The 22,575-nt window shown below is 41.9% G+C and overlaps 2 protein-coding genes and 1 long non-coding RNA gene across 3 annotated transcripts; 2 read left to right on the top strand and 1 right to left on the bottom strand.

Moving 5' to 3' along the window:
- Positions 1-1,195: 1,195 nt before the first annotated feature.
- LOC130111714 (lactadherin-like) lies at positions 1,196-13,722 on the top strand. Its single transcript, XM_056278981.1, has 10 exons — positions 1,196-1,307; positions 3,852-3,977; positions 4,082-4,213; positions 6,939-7,052; positions 7,249-7,430; positions 7,691-7,846; positions 8,971-9,115; positions 10,358-10,560; positions 11,983-12,138; positions 12,994-13,722. The coding sequence occupies exons 1-10, from the start codon at positions 1,232-1,234 to the stop codon at positions 13,135-13,137; spliced, it is 1,434 nt and encodes a 477-aa protein (XP_056134956.1). The 5' UTR covers positions 1,196-1,231; the 3' UTR covers positions 13,138-13,722.
- Positions 13,723-15,299: 1,577 nt separating this feature from the next.
- LOC130111148 (uncharacterized) lies at positions 15,300-17,951 on the bottom strand. Its single transcript, XR_008810146.1, has 3 exons — positions 17,853-17,951; positions 15,624-15,757; positions 15,300-15,370 (listed from the first exon to the last, which is right to left on the bottom strand). It is a non-coding gene; the product is annotated as an uncharacterized LOC130111148 (long non-coding RNA).
- A 506-nt stretch (positions 17,952-18,457) lies between these two features.
- LOC130112003 (hyaluronan and proteoglycan link protein 3-like) lies at positions 18,458-21,358 on the top strand. The gene is made up of 5 exons (XM_056279312.1): positions 18,458-18,593; positions 18,976-19,198; positions 19,431-19,576; positions 20,028-20,330; positions 21,075-21,358. Exons 1-5 carry the CDS (start codon positions 18,458-18,460, stop codon positions 21,356-21,358), a joined length of 1,092 nt encoding a protein of 363 aa, XP_056135287.1.
- Positions 21,359-22,575: the final 1,217 nt, after the last annotated feature.

The raw sequence follows: 22,575 nt of genomic DNA on the forward strand, positions 1-22,575 counted from the left end.
AAGTTTGTTTCCTTCATATTTTCTGCTCGACGTTTAATATAACTGCATGCAGTACGTGTTGAGAGCACGGCCAGTCTATAGGTTAAAAAAAGGCTGTGGGCTTGCGTGCACACCTACATTAAACAAAACGTATTATTCTTCCTAATTACGTCTTTCTTCTATATAAGATGTTTCATTGTGGTCCAACCAATCGTGATATAGCCGCATATACCCCTTGAGCATGGCATCGCTGCCAGGGTCAGGGTTCGATTCCCACTGGTGTCACCCATGTTTGCTTTGCAATAGAACTGGAAAGGCGCTAAAGAAATACACTCGTTCATATGGTTTAGGGGCAAAACTGGGAATAAAAAACCATGAGAGCGCGAGGGAAAACGTCCACTTGATGGCGTTGGAAGTCTCGGGATTATTTCATAAATTAATAGGCTACCCGAACACCACAGCACTAATACGTATTAGCTCACTATTTTCTCAGTGACACAATGGTAGCGCTCATACTACCTGCCTTTGACTCAAATCGTAGGCTACCGGTGATAATAATAAACCATTATGTGACTATTTTTTTTGCTTAACTGACACTAACTATTTGAATATTGAACCGTTTCACATTTTTGTATAAAATAGAAGTAGAGACAGATCTGTCTAGAACTGGTATATTGGATATACAATGGCTATGTTTCTGACATTAAGAAATGTTGAAGGTTTGGAGAAGGCTCCCTCAGGGATGATATAAGAGTTACGGTGCTCCTTTATTCATTTGAATCGGCGTTATCTGTATTGTCACACCAAACTGCACATTTCAGTGCGTTTTTTTTTGGTTAGGGGAAACTAATAAAATAAACTGCAAAAAAACAAAACAAACAAAATCCTGCCTTGAGTCTACTATCCTCTGGGCGTGGGAAAGTATACAAATTTAAATCTGCATTGAGCCTCGGGATAGGATTTTAATACTTCAAATCAGCTCACAGATCCTTTCCAAAGCATGCTTTGGCTCTCAGTCGGTTTGAGTCGCTGCTTTTCCTGATTACCAATTTGCGTCGCATTCGCTAAAAAAGAAATCTCGACCGTTTTAAATCAACGCGTGTTTGCGTCCAGATGCGATCTGCTGTTAATCCATTGAGCTGGTCCAGGGCCCGCCCACTCTCTCTGTCAATCTGTTCGCCATCAATCCGTGTTGCTTCGCTGAGATAACGTTGCAGTACACACACACACGCACACAACCATCCAAGAAAATATGAAACGGATCCGGACTTCCATTTCTTCTAATTTAACATTCTTTGCACTTCTCATTTGTGTGTGTTCTGTGAAAGGTAAGAACTTTTAGTGTCTTGACAAGTCAGCATATCCTGTGCAAGTATCCAAATTAGGTTAGTGCAGTGTGGAAGCGGTATATTGCATAGATTAGCTACACAGATTAGCTCTACAGCGTCGACTCATACTTGGCCATGTTCCCAAAATATAGGAGGTTGTCTCTGTTGAGTCTCATATTGGATGACTGGGCACTGAATTGTGCCAGTTTACCTAGTCGCTAAATTTGTTTTTGTTTTGGGTTTTTTTTACTCCCATAGTGCTTATAAGGTTCGCAGTGTTTCTGACCAGTGTTTCATTTGTTTCCATACTGTCACGTTTGTGTTATAATATAGTAACCAGGCTGTATTGTTCCTTACTATAGCGAGGAGAAAAGTATGGCAGTACAAACAAATCAAAACTCGCACTTTCGCCATTACCAGTTCTAACCATATCTTGAGCTACTTTTCTTTCGTCATTCATAAGAGCATGTCACCATCTTACATTCAGTTAAAATATAAATTTTTGTCCAAAGCCCATTCTGGCAAAGTGTAGTCACCTATATACAAATGAGAAACCTAATGCCAAGGAGCTGGGAAGCAAACGTATCATTATCACAGTATAATTAGTGAATAAATGAATGACCATCCTGTTGGAGGGCAGGATACGTTCCCACACTATTATTACACTCGGTGGTTACCATAAGCGGTAGGTTTGCAGAAAAATAAAGCCCTCACTATTGTAATTTGAGGGTTAAAAGACACGCCATTGACCCTGACATTGCAGCTCAGTGCCTCCTGTTGGTCTCCCGAGTTGGTGCAGATGGAAAAAACACATGGCCACATAGCCCCAGGAGGAATTTAACTTTTTTCTTTTTTCTTTCTTTTTTTGCATTGCCTGCAAGGTTTAGGATCATTTGCCTCAAGTTGCTATCAAAGATCACTTGAAATGGTGTTGAAATGTACTTGGGATAAATGCAATGATTCTATTTCTTCAAGGGATGAAAAACCCTTAATCTTTATGCACATGTTTCATGTTTATGTAACCCTGAGCGGACGTTTTTGTGCATCCAGCTTATTCCTTTTCCACGCACCCACCCTTTGTTAAAGGGATCAGGTGGGATCCGTGTCTCAAGCCCCTCTGAGCTCCCCCCTGTCATGTTGTGTAACTGGTCATTCCTGAAAGCGATGTATACCTGTCTCCAACCTGGCTAATCCTGCAATCTCTTAATCCGGCACATAAACATGTTCTGTTATCAAGTGTTTGGGTCAATTGAAATCAAGTGTTGGAAATCATTCTCTCTCAGATTTCGCCCTCAGGAGGAAGTCTGTTACTGAATTTGTTTTTCAGTATCCAAGCAACAGGAAACATTGAATGTTCTCCTTTTCACGCAAGGAACTCTGATCACAATAGCATCACTGCAGAAGGGTCTGTTTGACACCAGCGATGTTACAGTACAGTGTATTTAAAGAGAAGAACCTGAAAAATGCCACCGTCTCTCTGAGGCCGGACCACTTCCGTTCCCCGTTGTGGCATTATCATCATTTATTCCCAGTGCACCATCTTTCGAGTGTTTGTTCAGATCCGAGTTCTATTTAAGACCACAAGATCTGCTCGGCTACATGTTCACTTTTTCCATTTCGTCTGGCTCACTACAGGGCCCTTTGTAAACTGGCGTTCATGCTGAAACTTGTTAGTCAGTATTACTGTAAAGCTCTTATGCAAAGCTTTTACAGCAACAGCCGGACTTGCATAGAGCAGGGCGGGTATGGTTCAAGGACAGGAAGGGAACAGCTTTTGGCTAACCGCTAACCATGGCAAAAAGAGTGTACAAACTGCGAAAATCAACTGATGTCATATTCACAGCACTATGTGTCCATGAACATCTTAGTTATACAGTAATGCAAAAATAGAAAAAATAAACAAATACTGAGTCTGTACACACACACACACACACACACACACACACACACACACACACACACACACACACACACACGCCAGGAGCGCATACAAACAAACATAAATTCTATACATTGTTTATTTACCTCAGATTTACATAGTTTTTTCCTAAGAAGTATGTGATTTTATGTCAGGATAAATAGAAGAATAATCTATAAAGCAAATATCTGAAAAAAAAACAATATTAGTGAAGTGAGTGTGGGTTAACTCTCAACTGTGTCGGCATCTACGTGTACACCATCTAAACCTGTCCCCCACCTCTCTCACCGGCTTCAGCCATCATTTCTGTGGTCCAGTCAATGAGTCAGCACTTTGGGCGTCATGGCAAAATTGGCCCCATCACTGTTGTTCCTTTGTGTTGGTGTTAATGCTTGCTCACGCCAGGAACAGGGCAACAGAGAGGAAATACAGTTAAATACAGTTAATGAAAAGCAAGTCAAGATCTGGTTATGTGTGAAATACATTCCCTAACATGTTTTGCACATGTGTTTTCACCATTTCATTTGTCTGTTTTCAACAATAATTGATTGCTGAAGTCATTTTGTGCTTTTCTCGCACTTTTTTTTTTACCTTTCTTTATCGATCCTTCTCCCTCTGGCTTGCAGGTGACTACTGTGAGGTGAATCTTTGCGATAATGGGGGAACATGTGTGATGGGGATAGGGGAGGATCCCTTCATCTGTATTTGTGCCGATGGCTTCGGTGGAGACACTTGCAACCTGACAGAGACCGGTACATAAGAGAAAGAAGATGCTTTCTGAGTATACCTCATCATTACGGTTTAATCATACACTAAGTCTGATATCTTTTCCTTCTTTGCTCATGAATACTCTCAGGACCTTGCAGTCCAAACCCCTGTGGGAACGACGGCTTATGCGAGGTCGTTACTCCGACCAGACGGGGAGACGTTTTCAATGAGTACATCTGCAAGTGCCAGCCGGGCTTTGAGGGCGTGCACTGTCAGATCAGTAAGTACTAACTACTGTCTTGGATTCATGACTGTAACACGCCTGCCTAGCCTGTGCTTCCACCCACCCACATACACAGAGCCCCCCCACACACACACACACGCAGAGTGGCACACTACTGAGCATTAGATCAGGAGATATATGGTCAGCATAGGATGGAACCTCTGGTAGACTTTCTCAAAGCTTTTTAAGTGTAAACAGCTGGGTTTTTCCACTCTGTCACAGCATCAAATGGTGTTAGCGATGTGTAGTCATCTCTATGTCTTGTGAAAGAACTCCATTCAGCAGGCCTTGGTGGTTTCTTCCTTTGGCTAATTAGTAAAAGGCCACTCAAACACTTTTGGCATGCAGCAGCCCTCTCTACACACCACATTGGGTAGGTTTGTCCTCTATACGGCCATTAGCTTGACCTAATAAAGCAAAGAATTTAATGTCAGTGACGGCGTACTCTATCATATCCTCTTAAGATAAAACTCTGGATTACCAATTAGGTTTGTAATTAGAGCAGAGTTTTAAGATTGATCAAAGTGAACTAAAAGAAGAAAAAAAACAAGGGAAAGAGGGAAATCCCAGTAATAACTTCTTCTACAAACAGGTCCCGGTCCAGAAAAGACTGGAAAGAGTTTCATTATTACTATATTCTAAATTTAAAGGAGTGGGTGTGTTTTTGCTTTTGTCTAGCAGGATGTTTTTATTCTGTGCTGTATACAAATGATGTCATGCATACCAGTAAACACTGTATGTCTTCTCTCTGCCAAAACTGGAATAAAGGGCTTAAGGGTGAAAATCAGGACAGGAAGATGCATTTAGTGATTACAGAAGTGTCTCCTGTCAGTTTTTTATTGTTTTTATCCACACTGGAACAGAAGCTCCTCTATAAACAATGGCTGTAACTTGGTGAACTGTTAGTGCAAGTGTTGAATATTAACTCAGTTGATGGCACATTTCCTTATTAATGACACGAAAGCGGAGGTTTATTCAAACTCTACTCTCACTAGCTTAGCCGCCTACTGCAGCCAAGCCTAAGACAGACATTATTATTAATGTAGATGTTATTGGGTAAATACGACTCACCCTCCAAAATCCCTGCCTGGCCACCAACTGTGGTCAGTTTGGCAGACTGGATGTCCACTCCCATCAGTTTTGTGCATATTCAGTAAGAAATGTAATGGATTTGTTCGGTGGGATTTGGAGCAAAACCCTGTGTCTTTCTGACTAACCACCTCTTCACATGGCTTCAGGATGAGGACATAAGCTCATGGCTGAACCGCTGGTGTGTCAAGTTTTATTTTTAAATCCTACCATGAATGACACAGTTGATGAGATTGACAGCGTTTCCCTCAGCACATATGCATGCATACACACATGCACGCATGCACGCACACACAGAAATGTTCACACATTGCTTTGGAGTGGATTTTTCCAGCTTTGCTGTTGAATATACATCTCCCTGTGTGTCTCTCAACAGCAATTCGAGGAATACTTTCTATGTTTCTGGAAGTGTTTCCTGTTTCTAATAATTTCCTGTTTCTCTAAGTGTTAACAGAAACAGGAGTTAAAGAGGCCCACTACTTGATGGCTGTGTTTTATCATGGAGCCTAGAGGAGTTTTTCAGGGCCAGTGAAACAGGTGGAACCCTACTGACCCCTGCTTACCTATGGGTGGCAGAGGTTGTGTCAGTTTGATTTCTTATTCAATAAAATTTGAATCAATGCACTCACACAAAAACACATCATCATCGGCGGTCACCCGGGGTCAAGTATGACTGTCCTTCTGGGTCCTTGTGGGTATCCTTGCGGAAGGATGCCTGCACGTGACAGCTTTTTACGTGGAGTGGCTGATGCACCTGCAGTCACCACACGGTCCTTGACACGGGGTGGCCAGAGTCCAATGGCATGGAGAACCAAGACGATTGGGGACCACCCTCTGTTGCAGCCTTCATTCGCCTTCACTGTCGTGACCTGGAGACATCCTCCACCCGTTCTGCCGTTGAGATCTTTGTTGGATTGCACTTCATCTGGAACCCCCCCCCCCCCGACCTATCCGCCTTGGGTGATCCTACCAGGAGCAAAGCTCGAGACGGCATAGCTCTTGGGATTATTAGTACATGCAAGCTTCTACCCCATGACAAGGTGGCGATCCAGGAGAACACACACACACACACACGCACACACACACACACACACACACACACACACACACACACACACACACACACACACACACACACACACACACCCACACCATACCACACCACACCACACCTGTCCTCCTGCTCTTAATGCTATGAACATCCACAGCCCAAAACAAGGGTGCTCCCATGTGGGTTAACAGGAGAATTACAATGTTCCTAGAGCCACAGCAGATAGTCCGCCTGCCTCTCAAACTTCTATTACATCTTGCCCTACAAATTGGATAGGTAGGTGTCCCCTGCCTCCACTCAGGTTTTACACTCAGGGACACTTCTGTCATCATCTGAGGTCGAAGGGAGACCCTTCAGCTCCTGCTGTGGGTTGGGAGCACAGTAAGGGTATTGTGGCCCTTCACCTGCATCATAAACCTCCATTGCGCTGCCTTAACTATTTGCGAGCAGCCGTGCACACAATCTCAGACCATTATTTTCATGTTGTGATCTTTGTGCTTCAGAATTTATTTCACCACTTTCAGACTGACATTTTGTAAAACAATGTTGGTCATGTCTGCAATTTTTTTTTAATATATTCAGATGTGAATGACTGTGTTAACCAGCCCTGCAAGAATGGAGGGATATGCAGGGATCTCGATGGAGACTTCACCTGTCACTGCCCTTCACCCTATGTTGGAAAGCAGTGCCAGCTACGTAGGTCCACACCAAAATGTTTGATTCGTGTGATATATGAATTTATTCAAAAATAAAAATTACACTTATATTATCTCTTAGCAAAATATGTTTGCAGCATCGATGTGTGTATCAATGATTATTGGCTGTAATTAAGAAAATACTTTAAAATTGCACTGCAATTTCAGTAAGATAATATTTCGACATTGTGTCATAGGTTGTATTTCTCTGCTGGGGATGGAGGGAGGGGGAATCCTGGAGTCCCAGATTGCATCTTCCTCTGTGCATTATGGCATTCTGGGTCTTCAGCGTTGGGGCCCAGAATTGGCTCGGCTCAACAACCAAGGCATAGTCAATGCCTGGACCTCTGCTGCCCATGACAGGAACCCCTGGATTGAAGTAAGTCAAACATACCTGTTCACATTAAAGCAACAATTTGGAATGACAATATAGTGATACAACATGAATTGTGATATTGTGTGTGTGTGGGGGGGGGGTCATTTAAAAGGGCAAGCAAGATGTGTTGTTAGGCCAGTGTTATTGTATATATGTTCCCATTATTGTATATATGTTCCCATTCAGATTCTGGCTTAAAGCCAATGGTAAATTGTGTTGAGATTAACTAACTGGGCTCCTCTTTTGGTGGGAGGGTTCATCAGGTCAATATGCAGAAAAAGATGCGCCTGACAGGCATCATCACCCAGGGGGCTAGTCGCATGGGCGCAGCTGAGTACATTAAAGCCTTCAAAGTGGCAACCAGCTTTGATGGAAAGACCTACAGCATCTACAGAGTGGATGGCCAGAGGAAGGACAAGGTTTGAGGGTTCACTGAAAAGATGATTGGGGTTTTTTTCCAACCTGAGTTTAGTTTTTACCGTCATGCAAATCAGTTATGGTATCATTTTACGCACCAACTTCATTTTGTAGATGTTGTACATGGCAGCACTGCTGGACTCAGTGTCCTATGGTGCATCAGAACATGAGCATCAGACATGTTTCATCAAGTCCAATTTAACCCAATCATCTAAAACACATGTTTGGAAGTGAAAACTAAAGTGTAAGTTAAAAGATAATGTAGATAATACCCTATATGTCCAATATTATCAATGGTTGATTGCATTGCTGAGTTACTTACTGGTTAAATTTGCAGGAATGACCATCTTACTTGCCGTAGGTAGTATTAACCATCAATAAAATACCCAGCCAGAGTAATAGAGAAGTTATAAATAATGGGAAATCATATACACAGTCTAACTAAGACACTATGTTTTTTTTGTCATTGTTGTTGGGGCGGCACGGTGTCCCAGTGGTTAGCACTGTTGCCTCACACCAAGAAGGTCCTGTGTTCGAACCCCTGGCCGTCGCAGGTCCTTTCTGTGTGGAGTTTACATGTTCTCCCTTTGTCTGTGTGGGTTTCTTCCGGGTGCTTCTTTTTCCTCCCACCATCAAAAAGACATGCATGTTAGGGTTAATACACCGGTCTGTCCCTGAGCAAGGCAATGGAAAGAAGAACTGGAGTTGGTCCCTGGGAATTGCAGCTGCCCATTGTTCCTATACAATAGGATGGGTTAAATGCAGAGAACAAATTCAATGTTAACCTACAATGACAAAATAAAGTGGCTTTCTCTCTTCTTTCTTTCTTGTTGTTGAAAGGTAAGGTTTAAGGGTCATGTTCAGCTGTCCTGCAAGATGCCATTGTGAAAACTATATGTCCAGCAGTGGTACCATGTCCAAAATCTCCAAAATGAGTAAAATGATATCATTACTGAAGATCATAATGACAAAAACTACAAAAATAAGACTCGAATTGTGAAAAAAGAGAATTATATCATAACTTACATTGAGTCTTTAGTATTGAAATGGCAGTTTTTACACTAACTCAACAATAAGTTCCAAATAGAGCTTCTCCTGACTCATTTCCCTTTGCCTTTTTCTCCAGGTCTTTGTGGGCAATACAGACAATGATGGCACGAAGACCAACATGTTTGACCCTCCTATCATCGGCCAGTACGTCCGCATCATTCCTGTGGTGTGCCGCAAGGCCTGCACTCTGCGGATGGAGCTGGTGGGCTGTGAACTTAATGGTAAACACCTGGAAACGATCCTACACAGTTAGTGGCAGATATACCGATATTATCTTTGAAAGTGACAAAGTCAAGCCTGTCGAGTTTACGGGAGACAGAAAGGCTTTTTTTTCTTCCTTTTTTTGACGTAGATGAAAAAGATAACAAACTCCAGATTCAACTCAAATCCAAAAAAACCCCTGTCCCTCATGAATTTAAAGAATATAATAAAACTGATGAAATGGGGAAAACTTCTCTGGTTCAACTTTTCCAACTGTTTCTGTTGTTGTTGTTGTTGTTGAGTTGGTTTCATTTAGCTGTGGTTCCCCTGACAAGCATGAAGACAATGAGAAGGGTTTATTTTAAAGGCATAACATGGTTGCAGGGCAGCACGGTGGCGCAGTGGTTAGCACAGTCGCCTCACAGCAAGAAGGTCCTGGGTTCGAGCCCCGGGGTAGTCCAACCTTGGGGGTCGTCCTCTGTGTGGAGTTTGTATGTTCTCCTCGTGTCTGCATGGGTTTCCTCCGGGTGCTCCGGTTTCCTCCCCAGTCCAAAGACGTAGCTCAGATGAATCAGACATACTAAATTGTCCCTAGGTGTGAACGTGTATGTGTGTGTCGGGCCTATGATGGCCTGGTGGCCTGTCAAGGGTGTCTCCCCGCCTGCTGTCCAATGACTGCTGGGATAGGCTCCAGCATTCCCACGACCCTGAGAGCAGGATAAGCGGTTTGGATAATGGATGGATGGAACATGGTTGTAATTCTGTTGTATGACTGGGCAACATTGCAGTTAGCTCGTTAGGCTACGTTGAAAATGGTATTCAATAGACAACGGTCCTTCCATGTAACAATAACAGTACTCCAGACACACACACACACACACATGCACACACACGTACATATAAATGCATATTTGTGTGTTTCCACCCCCATCCTTTTGTCCTCTGTCTTCTTTAATACTCTGTACTCAAACGCCACATACATCGCTGCACAATCCACTTCACGTATCCGTTACTTCTCTACCTGGTGAGCTTCCTCCATTCTTTCCACTTGGCTGTTGGTGTGTATATAAAGAAGTGAATTTAATCCATCAGATGAATTCTGCATGCTCGTCATTTTCTTGAAATTGTGTTCACTCTTTTCTCTGGGTGTGATCATTGTTCTTTTCATCTCTACTCCACCCCTGTCCTGTCTTCTCTTTCCTCTTCTGTCCCGTTCATTTCCCCATTCTTTGTTCTCCTTCTTTGCTTTCTTTTATTTACAGTTTATTCAAACACGGCAGGTTGTTCTGAGCCAACGGGAATGAAGTCCCGCCTCATCTCTGATGGGCAGCTGTCAGCCTCCAGCTCTTTCCGCACATGGGGCATTGATACCTTCACATGGCACCCTCAATATGCACGACTGGATAAGCAGGGAAAGACCAATGCCTGGTCCGCGGCCACCAACAACCGCTCAGAGTGGATCCAGGTGAGGGAACGATTTTTGTTTTTATTGCATTTGTTGAGAGTTTTCTTATTTAATATTTAAAGCCATATTTCTACAAGTATTTGGTGTATTGCATACATGTATGCATGCATGAATTTATATCAGCATGTATTTTCAGATGTAACTAATCAAGTCGACAAACCTAAAAAACCTAAACTCTAAAAGAAAAACATACTCATTTAATTCTTTAGACAAATATATACACTTTCCACTGTAGTCAAATGGAGTTCCTCATCATGCAGCAGAGCATAAACACATCCATACCTCCCTATATTTATACCTTCCTATATTTATAGAACTTTGAAACAATGTCTTTAAGTGACTGAAGTTCATCAGGTACATTTATAGCCCTTATTATCAATTCACAGCACTCCAGCTTAAAAGGTAAAATTGGTACAAAAAAAATGTCGCTCTAGTGATCACTAATGGCGCCCAGAAGGAATTGCGACATCGGCAAATTTAGACCACTTGAGCTACAGTGGCCTGCAAATGACACAACTAGTCTAATGCTAATAACGTCTCACAATTTTACAAGCTAGCAAATGCAGAAATACTGCAGAACTGTCAAGTGAAGAGGTACTCATTTTGTAAGTCACTGCACCATATCCGTCAGTAGCATGGCCAGCTTGGGATGAGTTTCTATGCCTTTGTAGTCACAATTCGCCCCCTCTCAAAAGCGAAACTTGTATTTATTCTACTTTTGGAGTGGCATTTATCATAACATTTTGCCAGATGAAAAGGCTTTTTGGATTCTTTCGAGTTTATGTTGCAAAGCTGCCACCTCCATATTGGAAAGTTGAATCATGCTGTAAGCTGAATGTGTGGGGACCCCTGTAGATGGACACTGGATTTCTAAAGGGCGGGGCGTCCCCTACTGGGGTGTGTCAAGCAAAATTAAGATACTGGGCTGGAATGCAAGTTTTGCAAGGCAGAGATTTCAGGTCAACAACTCTTTCCAACTCCCCCATACATGAGGGTCATTTTTTTTGCAATGATAATATCAAAATTTTAGTGATATAACTTTTGAAATAAAGCCAGAGTTATTTTTTTCTCGAGTTACATTCAAGAACTGATTTAATTCATCCATTGCACAATAGGAGGATTTTTTTTTCATTAAAAAAAAAAAGAATCCTCTTGGCTAAATGGATATATGAGGATAATCCTCATATATCCATTTAGCCATCATACATTTTTAGCAGTGGCAATGTGGTGGCAGAATGAATTCACTAGTAACGATGGATCTGCAATAATACCTAAAGTAGCTGACATTTTGTGTAGCGTTAGACCAGTAGAAAAGATCAGATATTAGCATGGTTTACTCTTGCAGTAAGATCATAGCCTGCCTCTGATAGTTCATCCAACAGAAGTTGCAAGGTCTAACTGTTGTCTGTGTTGTTACTCCAGGTGGATCTAGAGAAGACCAAGCGCCTTACAGGCATTATCACCCAGGGGGCCAAGGACTTCGGGGTGGTGCAGTTTGTGTCAATGTTTAAAGTGGCTTTCAGTGACGATGGGCAGTCTTGGACCACAGTGAAAGAAGAGAGCTCTGGAAAAGATAAGGTTAGACAAACGTGGATCCCAAAATATCTCTGACCTATCTTATCAAACAAGGCTCTCATCCTTTGCAGATTATTTCCAATAGTTACTGTTAAGATAATTTATATGTGGTCTGGTTCGGAGATCCTTAAATACCTCTCTGTGTTGATTGTTGTACTAATGTAATTTTGCATCTCAAGGGAGACTTTCTTGACAAAGGCTAGTACCTTATCAGGTCTAAAAATATTTTCACTCTGTCCGTTTTCCCTCGCTCTCTCTCTTTAACATCACTTGCCCTGTTTGTCCATGCTGGAGCAGTGAACGGCCAACTTCCAAGCATAGCCCTTATTCTAGGAGATAAGTGAGACTTGTCCTCTGCCACTTTTAAAAGAAAATCAGCTACTTGGGTCCTATAATAGCTGGCCCCAGATGATTGGGGGAAAAAAAGCTGCAAAACAACCTTTGATCTTTTTATGGACCACGCTAGGGGCCATCCCCAAATAGTGTGAATGACAGGGTGAGGTTAGTAGAATTTGAGTCATCAGGTTGTTGTGGCTCAGCTCTGCAAGATTCATGACCCCGATTGTTACTCAGCCATAACATAGGCAATTTTCTGGCTTTATCCAGTGTCTTACAGAGCCGAAAGTTCATATTTATTATGAATTTATAACACAATTGGGAACTGGATTTCTAATTCTTGCAGTAGTGCTCTACAGCTATACAGGACCACAATCACTCATCCATATCACTTGTCTCCTGTTTCACTGCTATTAGCAAAACTGACTCTGGTAAAAAAAAAGAACATGTCCTATAAACAATATGTTTTGTCCCATTAGATATTTATCTTATTCTATTATTTCACAAACATTTCACTTGCAGATATTCCAAGGAAACATTGACAACAACACTCATAAGAAGAATGTGTTTGAGCCATCATTCTACGCCAGATACGTCCGTGTTGTGCCATGGGAATGGCATGAACGCATCACCCTACGCATGGAGTTGTTGGGATGCGATGACTAGATCTGTCAGTCCCAGATCACAATACTCCGCCCTGATTTAACCTACTACTCTTTTTTTTTAACCACACCTGAGACTGCATTTGGGGCTAAAGCCGCCTTTGACTCTTCTCTGACACCAGGACAGAGAAAGTTAGATGTATAGAATACACCTCGCAGTGGGACGGTGGATGTTTCATTCTCTTGTCTGTACATTTCTCTATGCAATTATGGATTAGGCTTATTTTTGATGGATAGCTGAGACTACAAGGTTTACAAACCTCTTTAGCAGCACTATTAGGTTTTGTTTTGTTTTCGTTTTTTTTAATTGACAATGCTTTGACTGTTGACATTGCATTTTGGATTTGCTTACTGAGAGCCCTCTACTGAGTGTTCATATTTGCTTACTGAGAGCCCTCTATTGAGTGTTCATGCTTTGAACTCCGTTAGCTTTGGATCTTTACAAGTGGTTTTGCCATATACGCATATTACCATGTGATTTAGTTCATTTAGCTCCGTCCATGAATCGATGCTGATTTGTGGCTCTCCCAAAGTTTGCAATGTGTTATTGTCGCTGTACTAAGAGTCAAAGAAGGTTGAATCAGTTCATCTGAATACAACGTTTATTGACAGATATGTTTCATCACTCAACTAAGTGACATCTTCAGTCTAAACTGACTGCAGGTATCCCCACCCATCATAAACAATACAGTATAATACAGTTGCATAACGACCGAAACCAATTACCAGTTTCATAAGCAAATATGGGTGTGACCATTAACTAGTTTCAATTGCCATGTGTACTATTCACAGAGGACTTGGGAATGTTGCAATCACAGCATTGTGAGATGGCGACAGTTGCATAATGACCGAAACTAATGACCAGTTTCATGTGAATAGGGGTGTGAAACTGGTCATCAGTTTTGGTCGTTATGCATCTGTCGCCATCTTACAATGCTGTGACTGCAACAATCCCTAATCCCCTGAATTGTAGTACATGATCAATAGTCACACCCAAATTTGCATATGAAACTGGTCATTAGTTTCAGTCGTTATGCTGTCGTTATGCATTGTATTGTTTATATGTAATATAGTCATTATGTACTGTATTCCAAAGGAATTGAATCAAGTGCAACTGGACTTGGTTATATATCCATGAAGACGTTTCGCCTCTCGTCTAAGCCTCTTGGATGAGAGGCAAAACGTCTTCACGGATATATAACCAAGTCCAGTTGCACTTGATTCAATTCCTCTGGATAACTATGACCTGGATGAATGAGAACATTCACAGATACGTACTGTATTGTTTATAAGGGGTGGGGGATACCTGCAGTCAGTTTCGACTGAAGATGTCAGTTGAGTTATGAAACATATCTGTCAATAAACGTTGTATCCAGATGAACTGATTCAACCTTCTTTGATTTTCTTACCTGGATTGTTGAGCATGCATCAAGACACTGTACTAAGAGCTTAACTTCCAGCTCCAACAGGATATCTCCCCATGCTGTAACTTCTGCAGCTTATCTGTAGGCCTGGCTTTGTGGTCCTGCACCAGTGAACAGCCCTGGTATTTCTCAACAGTTACTAAGGTCCATGGAGGAGAGACAAAGGAAATCATCGAGTGTCTCTCCAGAATGTCTCCGCTGATTGTTCACTTACTGTTTGGACTTACTATTATTCTGAAGCAGGGCTTGTGCAATATACATTTTGGAATATCTCAGATAGCAAAGTCTGTTGGAATATGACAACAAATTTATAGTACAGAGGTCTGTGTTGATCCCATGTACCAACAGGTTTGAATATAAAGAAAAAATGTTAATATGAACCACCAGGGGTCTCCTGCACGGTGTTGTAATGCTTTGCACTTAAGATCAACATTTTTTTTACAAATTTTATTAGGTTTCACTTCATTTAAACTATCACTTTATTATTGATCGATGATTTCATTCCATAATGTGAAATACTTAGTTGAATTAGTACTAAATGGTAAGATAGTGTTTTGGTTTTAGTCTTTTTTAAAATATGATGTTGGTCTTGAACAGAGATTATTTATTAAAAGTTAAAAGAAAAACATGTCTTTTTTTCAGTCAAGAGATTTGCTGAGAAATGTCTCAGCAAACAGAAGTACAAAGTCTTACAGGTCATGTGTCACACTCACAGGTTTACTCCCACCGCTTTGTTGAGGGGCCCATTCCCAAGTGGCCGGATAGTATCCATGTCGGAGAGGGTGTGGATGGCAGTGCAGGAAAGCCTGGTGGCTGCACAAAAGAGGAACCAGATTGTTTGGTGATATTAGTGAGGCCTTGTATCAGCAGACTCTGTGAGTGTAGATAAGTCAAGTAGGTTCTTATTTGTCCCCAGAGGGGGCAATTGTTGTGTAGCAGCAGCAACATTCAAACACACAAACACTCCACAGAACACATAAGGCAAATAAATACAACATGTAGTGAGGAGAGCAAAGCCAACAAAAACCATAAATAACAAACAATAATGGAGCCAAATGGTTGATACCTGTTGGGAGGACAGATGACTCTGAGGCCCCATCATGCACCACGCTACGAAGTACACAGCTCCGTGTCTAAACATCTGGTTGATCGCGGCTTCGCAGTCGTGGTACTTTAAATGTCCCACCATGTTGTCCCTCACTGTGGGGAGATTTATATGGGGGTAGTTCTCTGACGTTTTGATGCACCCGAACAAGATATATAGTATATGTTACCAGATGCATGACCATTAGCATCTGTAACCTGATATGAGAAGAAAGCAAGGCCTTGGGTTTGCTTTGTTGATGGTGAGCAGATAAAACCAAATTCTCCTCTTTTAAGTCTACAATATCTCCTCGGTGCCTGTAGTTAAGCGAGCAGCCCAAAGAACCACAACCCTTTTCTCAAAGGTGAAACCACTATCCGTTTGCATTCTTGAGGTCTAGTCACACTGTTTGTTTCATGAAGTGAACACTAAAGCTATTAAGTTGCACAGAGACCCTACTGCGCGTTCGCATTCTCCATGTTGGACTATTGGCTCTGCAGCCTGCTGTTTATGGGGGTAATTACACCCTGTTAGCCCCCTCATCTCCCTGTTTTGCACATAGTCCTGGTATGTCTAGCCTCTGGCAACAGCTTTCATCTCTATGAAATGAATATACTGAGCAAAGAGCATTTCTAATACATCCATCATTACTATGTGTGTGTGTGTGTGTGTGTGTGTGTGTGTGTGTGTGTGTGTGTGTGTGTGTGTGTGTGTGTGTGTGTGTGTGTGTGTGTGTGCATGCTTGTCCGTTTATGTGTTTGTGTACAACCCTATGTGGGTGTGTATTTTTACGTGAAGACGGGTGTTCCACAACATGGCTGGATTCCAATGAAATATTTGTATGTCCACTAAAACGCAGCGCTGACTGGAGTGATCAGGGGGACACTCCTTGAAAAACGTCTGCTTTAAAAGAGCTAAGGACTGACACCTCAGAGAAAACATCCTCTTTGCTTTCTCCCTAGATAACCCACCCCCACCCCAGCAGCAGGCCAGAATGAGCTCATTGTTTTGGTTGGTGGGGTTGTGATAAAAGATAATAATTTGGTCAGTGACATCTATGGGACCGAGAGCAAGCCAAATAGTAAGGAAATCTTAAAATGCTTGATAGTCATTTATCCAATGTGTTTTGATAAATTTTTGTGACTTGTCTCCCAAAGAATGATTACAAGGAAATGGGGGGGGGTTGTTTGAGCCTTTACATCCGTACGTGCCTTACGTCAGCTCCTTATTTTAATGCTTACAGTAGACAGAGTCCATGCTATTGTACAGACACTGTACAAGGTTAGTGTCTTTTTGACTGCCAGCATAGCATTTAAAGGAATTTTCTCCACCAAGACTTTGATGAAATAAAAAAGGCAATGTGTTTGTGTATTTCCCCCTAAAATACTTCATCAGAGCACTTTAAAAAAAATGAAAACTATATCTTTAGATGCTGTTTTTATCATGCGTGACAGCATATTACATGATTTATACACCTCCTAATCATCATTTCCCTTCCTATAAGAAATTCCAAGCTGTGGGGTTTTTTTCTAAGTTGTTGAAATTGTGCGTTCAAATTTTTGTAAAAAAAGCCTAGTTCAAATTTAACACAGGTCAGTAACAGAATATCCGAAATCATGTGCTTGTGAGTGAGAGAAAGTGTTACATTTCTGCGGTAATTTGTGATTTTTTGAGAAGTTTCTCAAGACACCAAATCAGCGGATGTGTAATGCAACCGAGCTCTTTGTGCAAAAATAACAGAGCACTTTTGCGCCTTTGGCCCGGAGACCACCATCAGGTTTGCGTCACGTCTTGCAGGAGTTTTGCTGCTTATTTGGCCGCGCAGGGCGCAGACGTGCCCATCGTCTCCCTGCGGTGAGTGGGACTCATCAACGCCACTGTCCTCTCAGTTTGTAGGATCTGCTTTCGAAGTGAGCGGGGGGGGGGGGCAAAAAAACACGTCTCTAAAAAGGTTCTGGGGTAAGTAAAGAACAACGAATAGGTTTATATAGAATATATAATAACGAGTTATTAGTCTTGCTCAACTTGCTTTTTGTTAAACATTTTCTCCATCCCGCTCGTCAGGCGCCCACGTGAGTTATGACTACAGGTTCCCGGTTAATCCGGCGTCCATCGCTGCTTATATGACAAATACGCAAAGTTGACGGTATTGATTTTAGATTGTTATCAAACAAGCTGAAAGAAGAAGTTATCAATATTGCGTACCCTCACCTGGGTAATAGGACACTTGTCATAACGAAAACGCACTATAACTTACGCATTGTAGTTTTTACATCTAAATCGTGTGAATTGGTCGACATGAGAGAGGCGACCTCTTCTGATGCCCGGATGATTGCGGAAGTAGCCCAGTAGTAATAATCTTCAATTAAATGATCCGTAGTAGTAATTACGAATCACGTCATGCTGCCCTCTACTGGCATGTTGTTGTTACGATCTCTAATAACGTGGATTATGTAAATAGAAATACTTTTTATGACTAATTTTTTAACGTGATTCAGGTGAATATCAATATCACTTTTTAAAAGAAATCAGTTAAAAATGTTATTATTCCAGCGCTATTCCAATTTTCTGTGTTTTTCCTCATCTGAGTCAAAGCTCCTAGGACAGGGTGTGTCACACGTTGCAAAGACATGGGACCCATATTATTAAATTTACTTGACTTAACTTGATCATGTTTTTTCTTTTCTTTTTCTTTTTTTCTTTCTTTCTTTTTTCTTTTTTTTGCGGATGGTGAGCTGATCAAATCTCTTGCAACAGGGTCAAGATATTTACGGTGACACGGAAAGAAAACGTCTATAATTAGAGTAGCACCCAGGATGAAGCTGAATTATCCTCACTTTCATCTGATTTTCGGGGTTCATCTTCTCCTCTCGTGGTTGGCCGAGGCTGCCTCTGGAGACCCCAACCGATTCTTCTACCACAACTACCTTGAAGGAAATGGCAATGGAGAGAGTAGGCACTCAACCTGTATGGTCAAAATGTTAGATTCTCTCATAAATGATCTTGTAACTACAATAAGTGTATCTTGATGATGTCATATTTTCACATCAATTAGTGTGCGTCAGACAAAGACAACCGTATGTGCCATGGAGTGCCAAGAATATGCAGGCTGATTTATAATGACCAACGCACTGTCAGCCAAAGAGGACAGACATAATGTGTGAAATCGCCCGCACAAACCCTGCATATTGTTGTTGACACTCTATGGCACATATGGTTGTCTATGTATTGTGTAAGTCAACACTATTTGTATTGTCTTACTTTAACAAATTGATAGGTTTTTTTTCAATGCTTACGAATGGGACTCCATGGTTAATCTCTCTGCTTCCCCCAGTCCATTTTAGCGGTGTGAAGCTCCATGTGGAGTCTACTCAGCATCCTGTGTATGCTGTCCGAGGGGGTAATGCCACCCTGCCTTGTAGGTACTGGTACAAGCCTGAGCTGAGCTCCTCCAGGAAGGTGCGGGTCAAGTGGTCCTGGCTGCCTGCCACTGGTGGACATGAGACTGACGTACTGGTGGCTATTGGGTACCGCAATCGAAGCTTTGGAGACTTCAGGTTATTAGATGGATAAAGAAGAAAATCCATGATGGATTTTTTTTTAATCATTAGTGGCATTTGTTCATGAAGTGGACTGGAGTGGAGGGCTTTTGCACGTTCCATCATAGCTGTCACAAAACAAAAATATAGCACTATGTGTTAAAAAGTGGAAGTACTAAATTCCAAATCTAGACATGCAACTTGTTTGTTGTTAACAATTTTAGATAACGTCTGGGTGTCTGTCGGTTAGGGGCCGTGTGCTGCTCAGACAGGACTTCCCGGGGGACGCTACACTTGTCATGAATGAACTCAAGCTGAATGATACAGGTCGCTACCGCTGTGAGGTTGTGGATGGACTTGAGGATAAGAGCGCTTTGGTTGACCTTGAGTTACAAGGTAACTACTGATGATATCATGTGATAGATTACAATAGTTGTAATCATAAAAAAATAATCAAAATTTCAAAGAGAGCAATCTTTTTCGAACATTATTCTGAAATAATATTGGATGTTGTGGTTGAATTTTAAAAGAAGTAAGAGCCCAGTTTCTTAATGAACAGATCAGAAAGGTTTATTTAGAGATAGAAAAGACATACATTTACCTCTGGCCAGGGAGACAGGAGAAAGAGAGAGCTTTTGTGCGCCAACACTGGTATTTATACGTTCACAACAAAAGGGTCAGGCAAAGGTGTGTCAATTACCATGGAGGAAGGGGAGGGCTCAGTGTGGAAACCATGGGAGTTGTAGTTTTCTTTAAGGAGAAGCTTAGGTTGAGCTAGTGGGAAACTTGTACTGACATTGATAAAACAATAAATTTCATGACAATGTGTAATTGACATCCCATACAGGTGTGGTATTTCCCTACCAGCCACCTCATGGACGCTACCACCTGAATTTCCAGGGGGCCCAGCAGGCCTGTGAGGAGCAGGACTCCGTCCTGGCCACCTTCGAGCAGCTCTACCAGGCCTGGAAAGAAGGCCTTGACTGGTGCAATGCAGGCTGGCTGGCTGATGAGACAGTCCAGTACCCAATTACTCAGCCCAGAATGCCCTGTGGGGGGCACGGCATTGCCCCAGGGGTCCGGACCTATGGCAAAAGGCACCGCCACCTTCATTACTACGATGTGTTCTGCTTTTCCTCCTCACTCCGTGGTAAGACAAGTCTTGAATAACTGACTCAGGTTACGTTACCTGACAGTAATTGTAATGTTTGGCAAAGCTCAGTCTACTTGTTATTGATGCAGGTCACGTTGCTGTGAGCAGCCCGTCAGCTGCATAAACCATCCAAAATAAGACGCCTCTGTTTTTGTTTTTTTTTTGTTTTTTTTTTGGTCCACGTTGGTTCGGTTTTTAGTCGTGCCTTTAAAAGCCTGCAGTCTATGGCAATACATGATCAACTGAATATACTCCATTAACATGCTTCTTCTAACAAGAGAATGAATACTTGATTTGTACTTGAACCAAAAAGAAAAGGTGTTGGTGATAAAGGTCTATGGACTTTTGTTTGCAAATTGAATACATACACCTTTTATGACATATGATCACCCAGATTTTTTAGGATAGATGTAATAATAATAATGATAATGATAATAATTTTATGTTGGATTTGCCAAACAGGAGAGCATAAGCTCTTTTTGTTCTTCTCTGTCATATTAGATATTTTTGCTGCAATTATGAATAAAAAACTCAAACATTTTGATACATGCAAAGCCCATATATTGGGGATAACCATCACATCTGTGCCTGTGTGTACGAAATAGAAACTGGAGTCAATAAAAAAACAGAACAGGTCACAGTGGCATGCATTGGACTCAACTGAGTGTGGACAGCTTCTGTTGCATTTGGACTCGCCCATTAAACGTCTTACAAATGGTTTCATATATCACTCCTCTCCAGGGGAAGTCTATTATCTTCATCTCAAGCTGAACCTAACTGAGGCTCGGGCGGCATGTCAAGAGGATGGAGCTGAGATTGCCAAGGTGGGCCAGCTCTACGCTGCCTGGAAACTCACTGGGCTAGACCACTGTGATGCCGGCTGGCTAGCTGATGGCAGTCTTCGCTATCCCGTCACCAGGCCTCGTAGAAACTGTGGTCCCTCAGAGCCAGGAGTCCGTAGCTTTGGCTTTCCACCTCCGCAACACAAGCATGGAGTGTATTGCTATAGGTCAACTGATGAATGAATGAAAGATCCCCATCGCTCAGTAGTGTCACCAACGCAGAGTGGATTTTGAATTTCTCCACAGTGGTTGCTCCTTTCAGTAAGCGGTGCTCTTACGTTTCGTCATGACATGAAAAATGTCGTCTTTTGCCAGGTTGAGAGCCTCATAAACACACTGAGGAACAGTCACTGATTTCACATACATCAGCATTCCAGACCCAAAGCAAAGACCCCCTGTGTCTGGGCATCTCGCACAGGGCTCATTTCTTTGAAGGATGTTAGAGATGAAAAGCATTTGTTATATTAAAACAGTTCAAATTACTGACAGTGTGCTGTAACCACAGCTACAGGTCCTCCTCGAGGATTATTATACCTTTTTTATTATCATTTAGTCTTCTGGATATTTTACACTTCCATCACTCACTGCATCTTCATGTAATTCTATATATGATGAAATTACAAAAAAGTGACTGGTTTACGGTAATATTTTTTTAATCATTGACTATATACCTCATTGTATCTATCTGCTGTATTGTTTCTGTAAACTACTTTTGTACAACACAAGAACCACCTCCTTGACAGAACCTGTCGAAAGCAGTGTCTCAGACACAACAAACATTTGTACTGCATACCAATATACCTCAGTTAATTCGACACCAATGTAGTCGGTGATGAATTATTGGAATGATTTTGGGAATATAAGTTATTTTTGTATAACAAATAACTTGCCTTGCCTTTTTAAACGTGTGCAGAGGGTCCGTGTCTCTACCAATTTTCAACACAGACACAGCATACAATTCAATACACTAGACTGCCAATGGATTCCAAAGTACACTCACCGGCCACTTTATTAGGCACGCCCGTCCAACTGCTCGTTAACGCAAATTTCTAATCAGCCAATCACATGGCAGCAACTCAATGCATTTAGGCATGTAGACGTGGTCAAGACGATCTGCTGCAGTTCAAACCGAGCATCAGAATGGGGAAGAAAGGTGATTTAAGTGACTTTGAACGTGGCATGGTTGTTGGTGCCAGACCGGCTGGTCTGAGTATTTCAGAAACTGCTGATCTACTGGGATTTTCACGCACAACCATCTCTAGGGTTTACAGAGAATGGTCCGAAAAAGAGAAAATATCCAGTGAGCGGCAGTTCTGTGGGCGAAAATGCCTTGTTGATGCCAGAGGTCAGAGAATGGCCAGACTGGTTCGAGCTGACAGAAAGGCAACAGTAACTCAAAT

The sequence above is a fragment of the Lampris incognitus genome, chromosome 4 (genome assembly GCF_029633865.1).
Source record: "Lampris incognitus isolate fLamInc1 chromosome 4, fLamInc1.hap2, whole genome shotgun sequence".
Classification (NCBI taxonomy): Eukaryota; Metazoa; Chordata; class Actinopteri; order Lampriformes; family Lampridae; genus Lampris; species Lampris incognitus.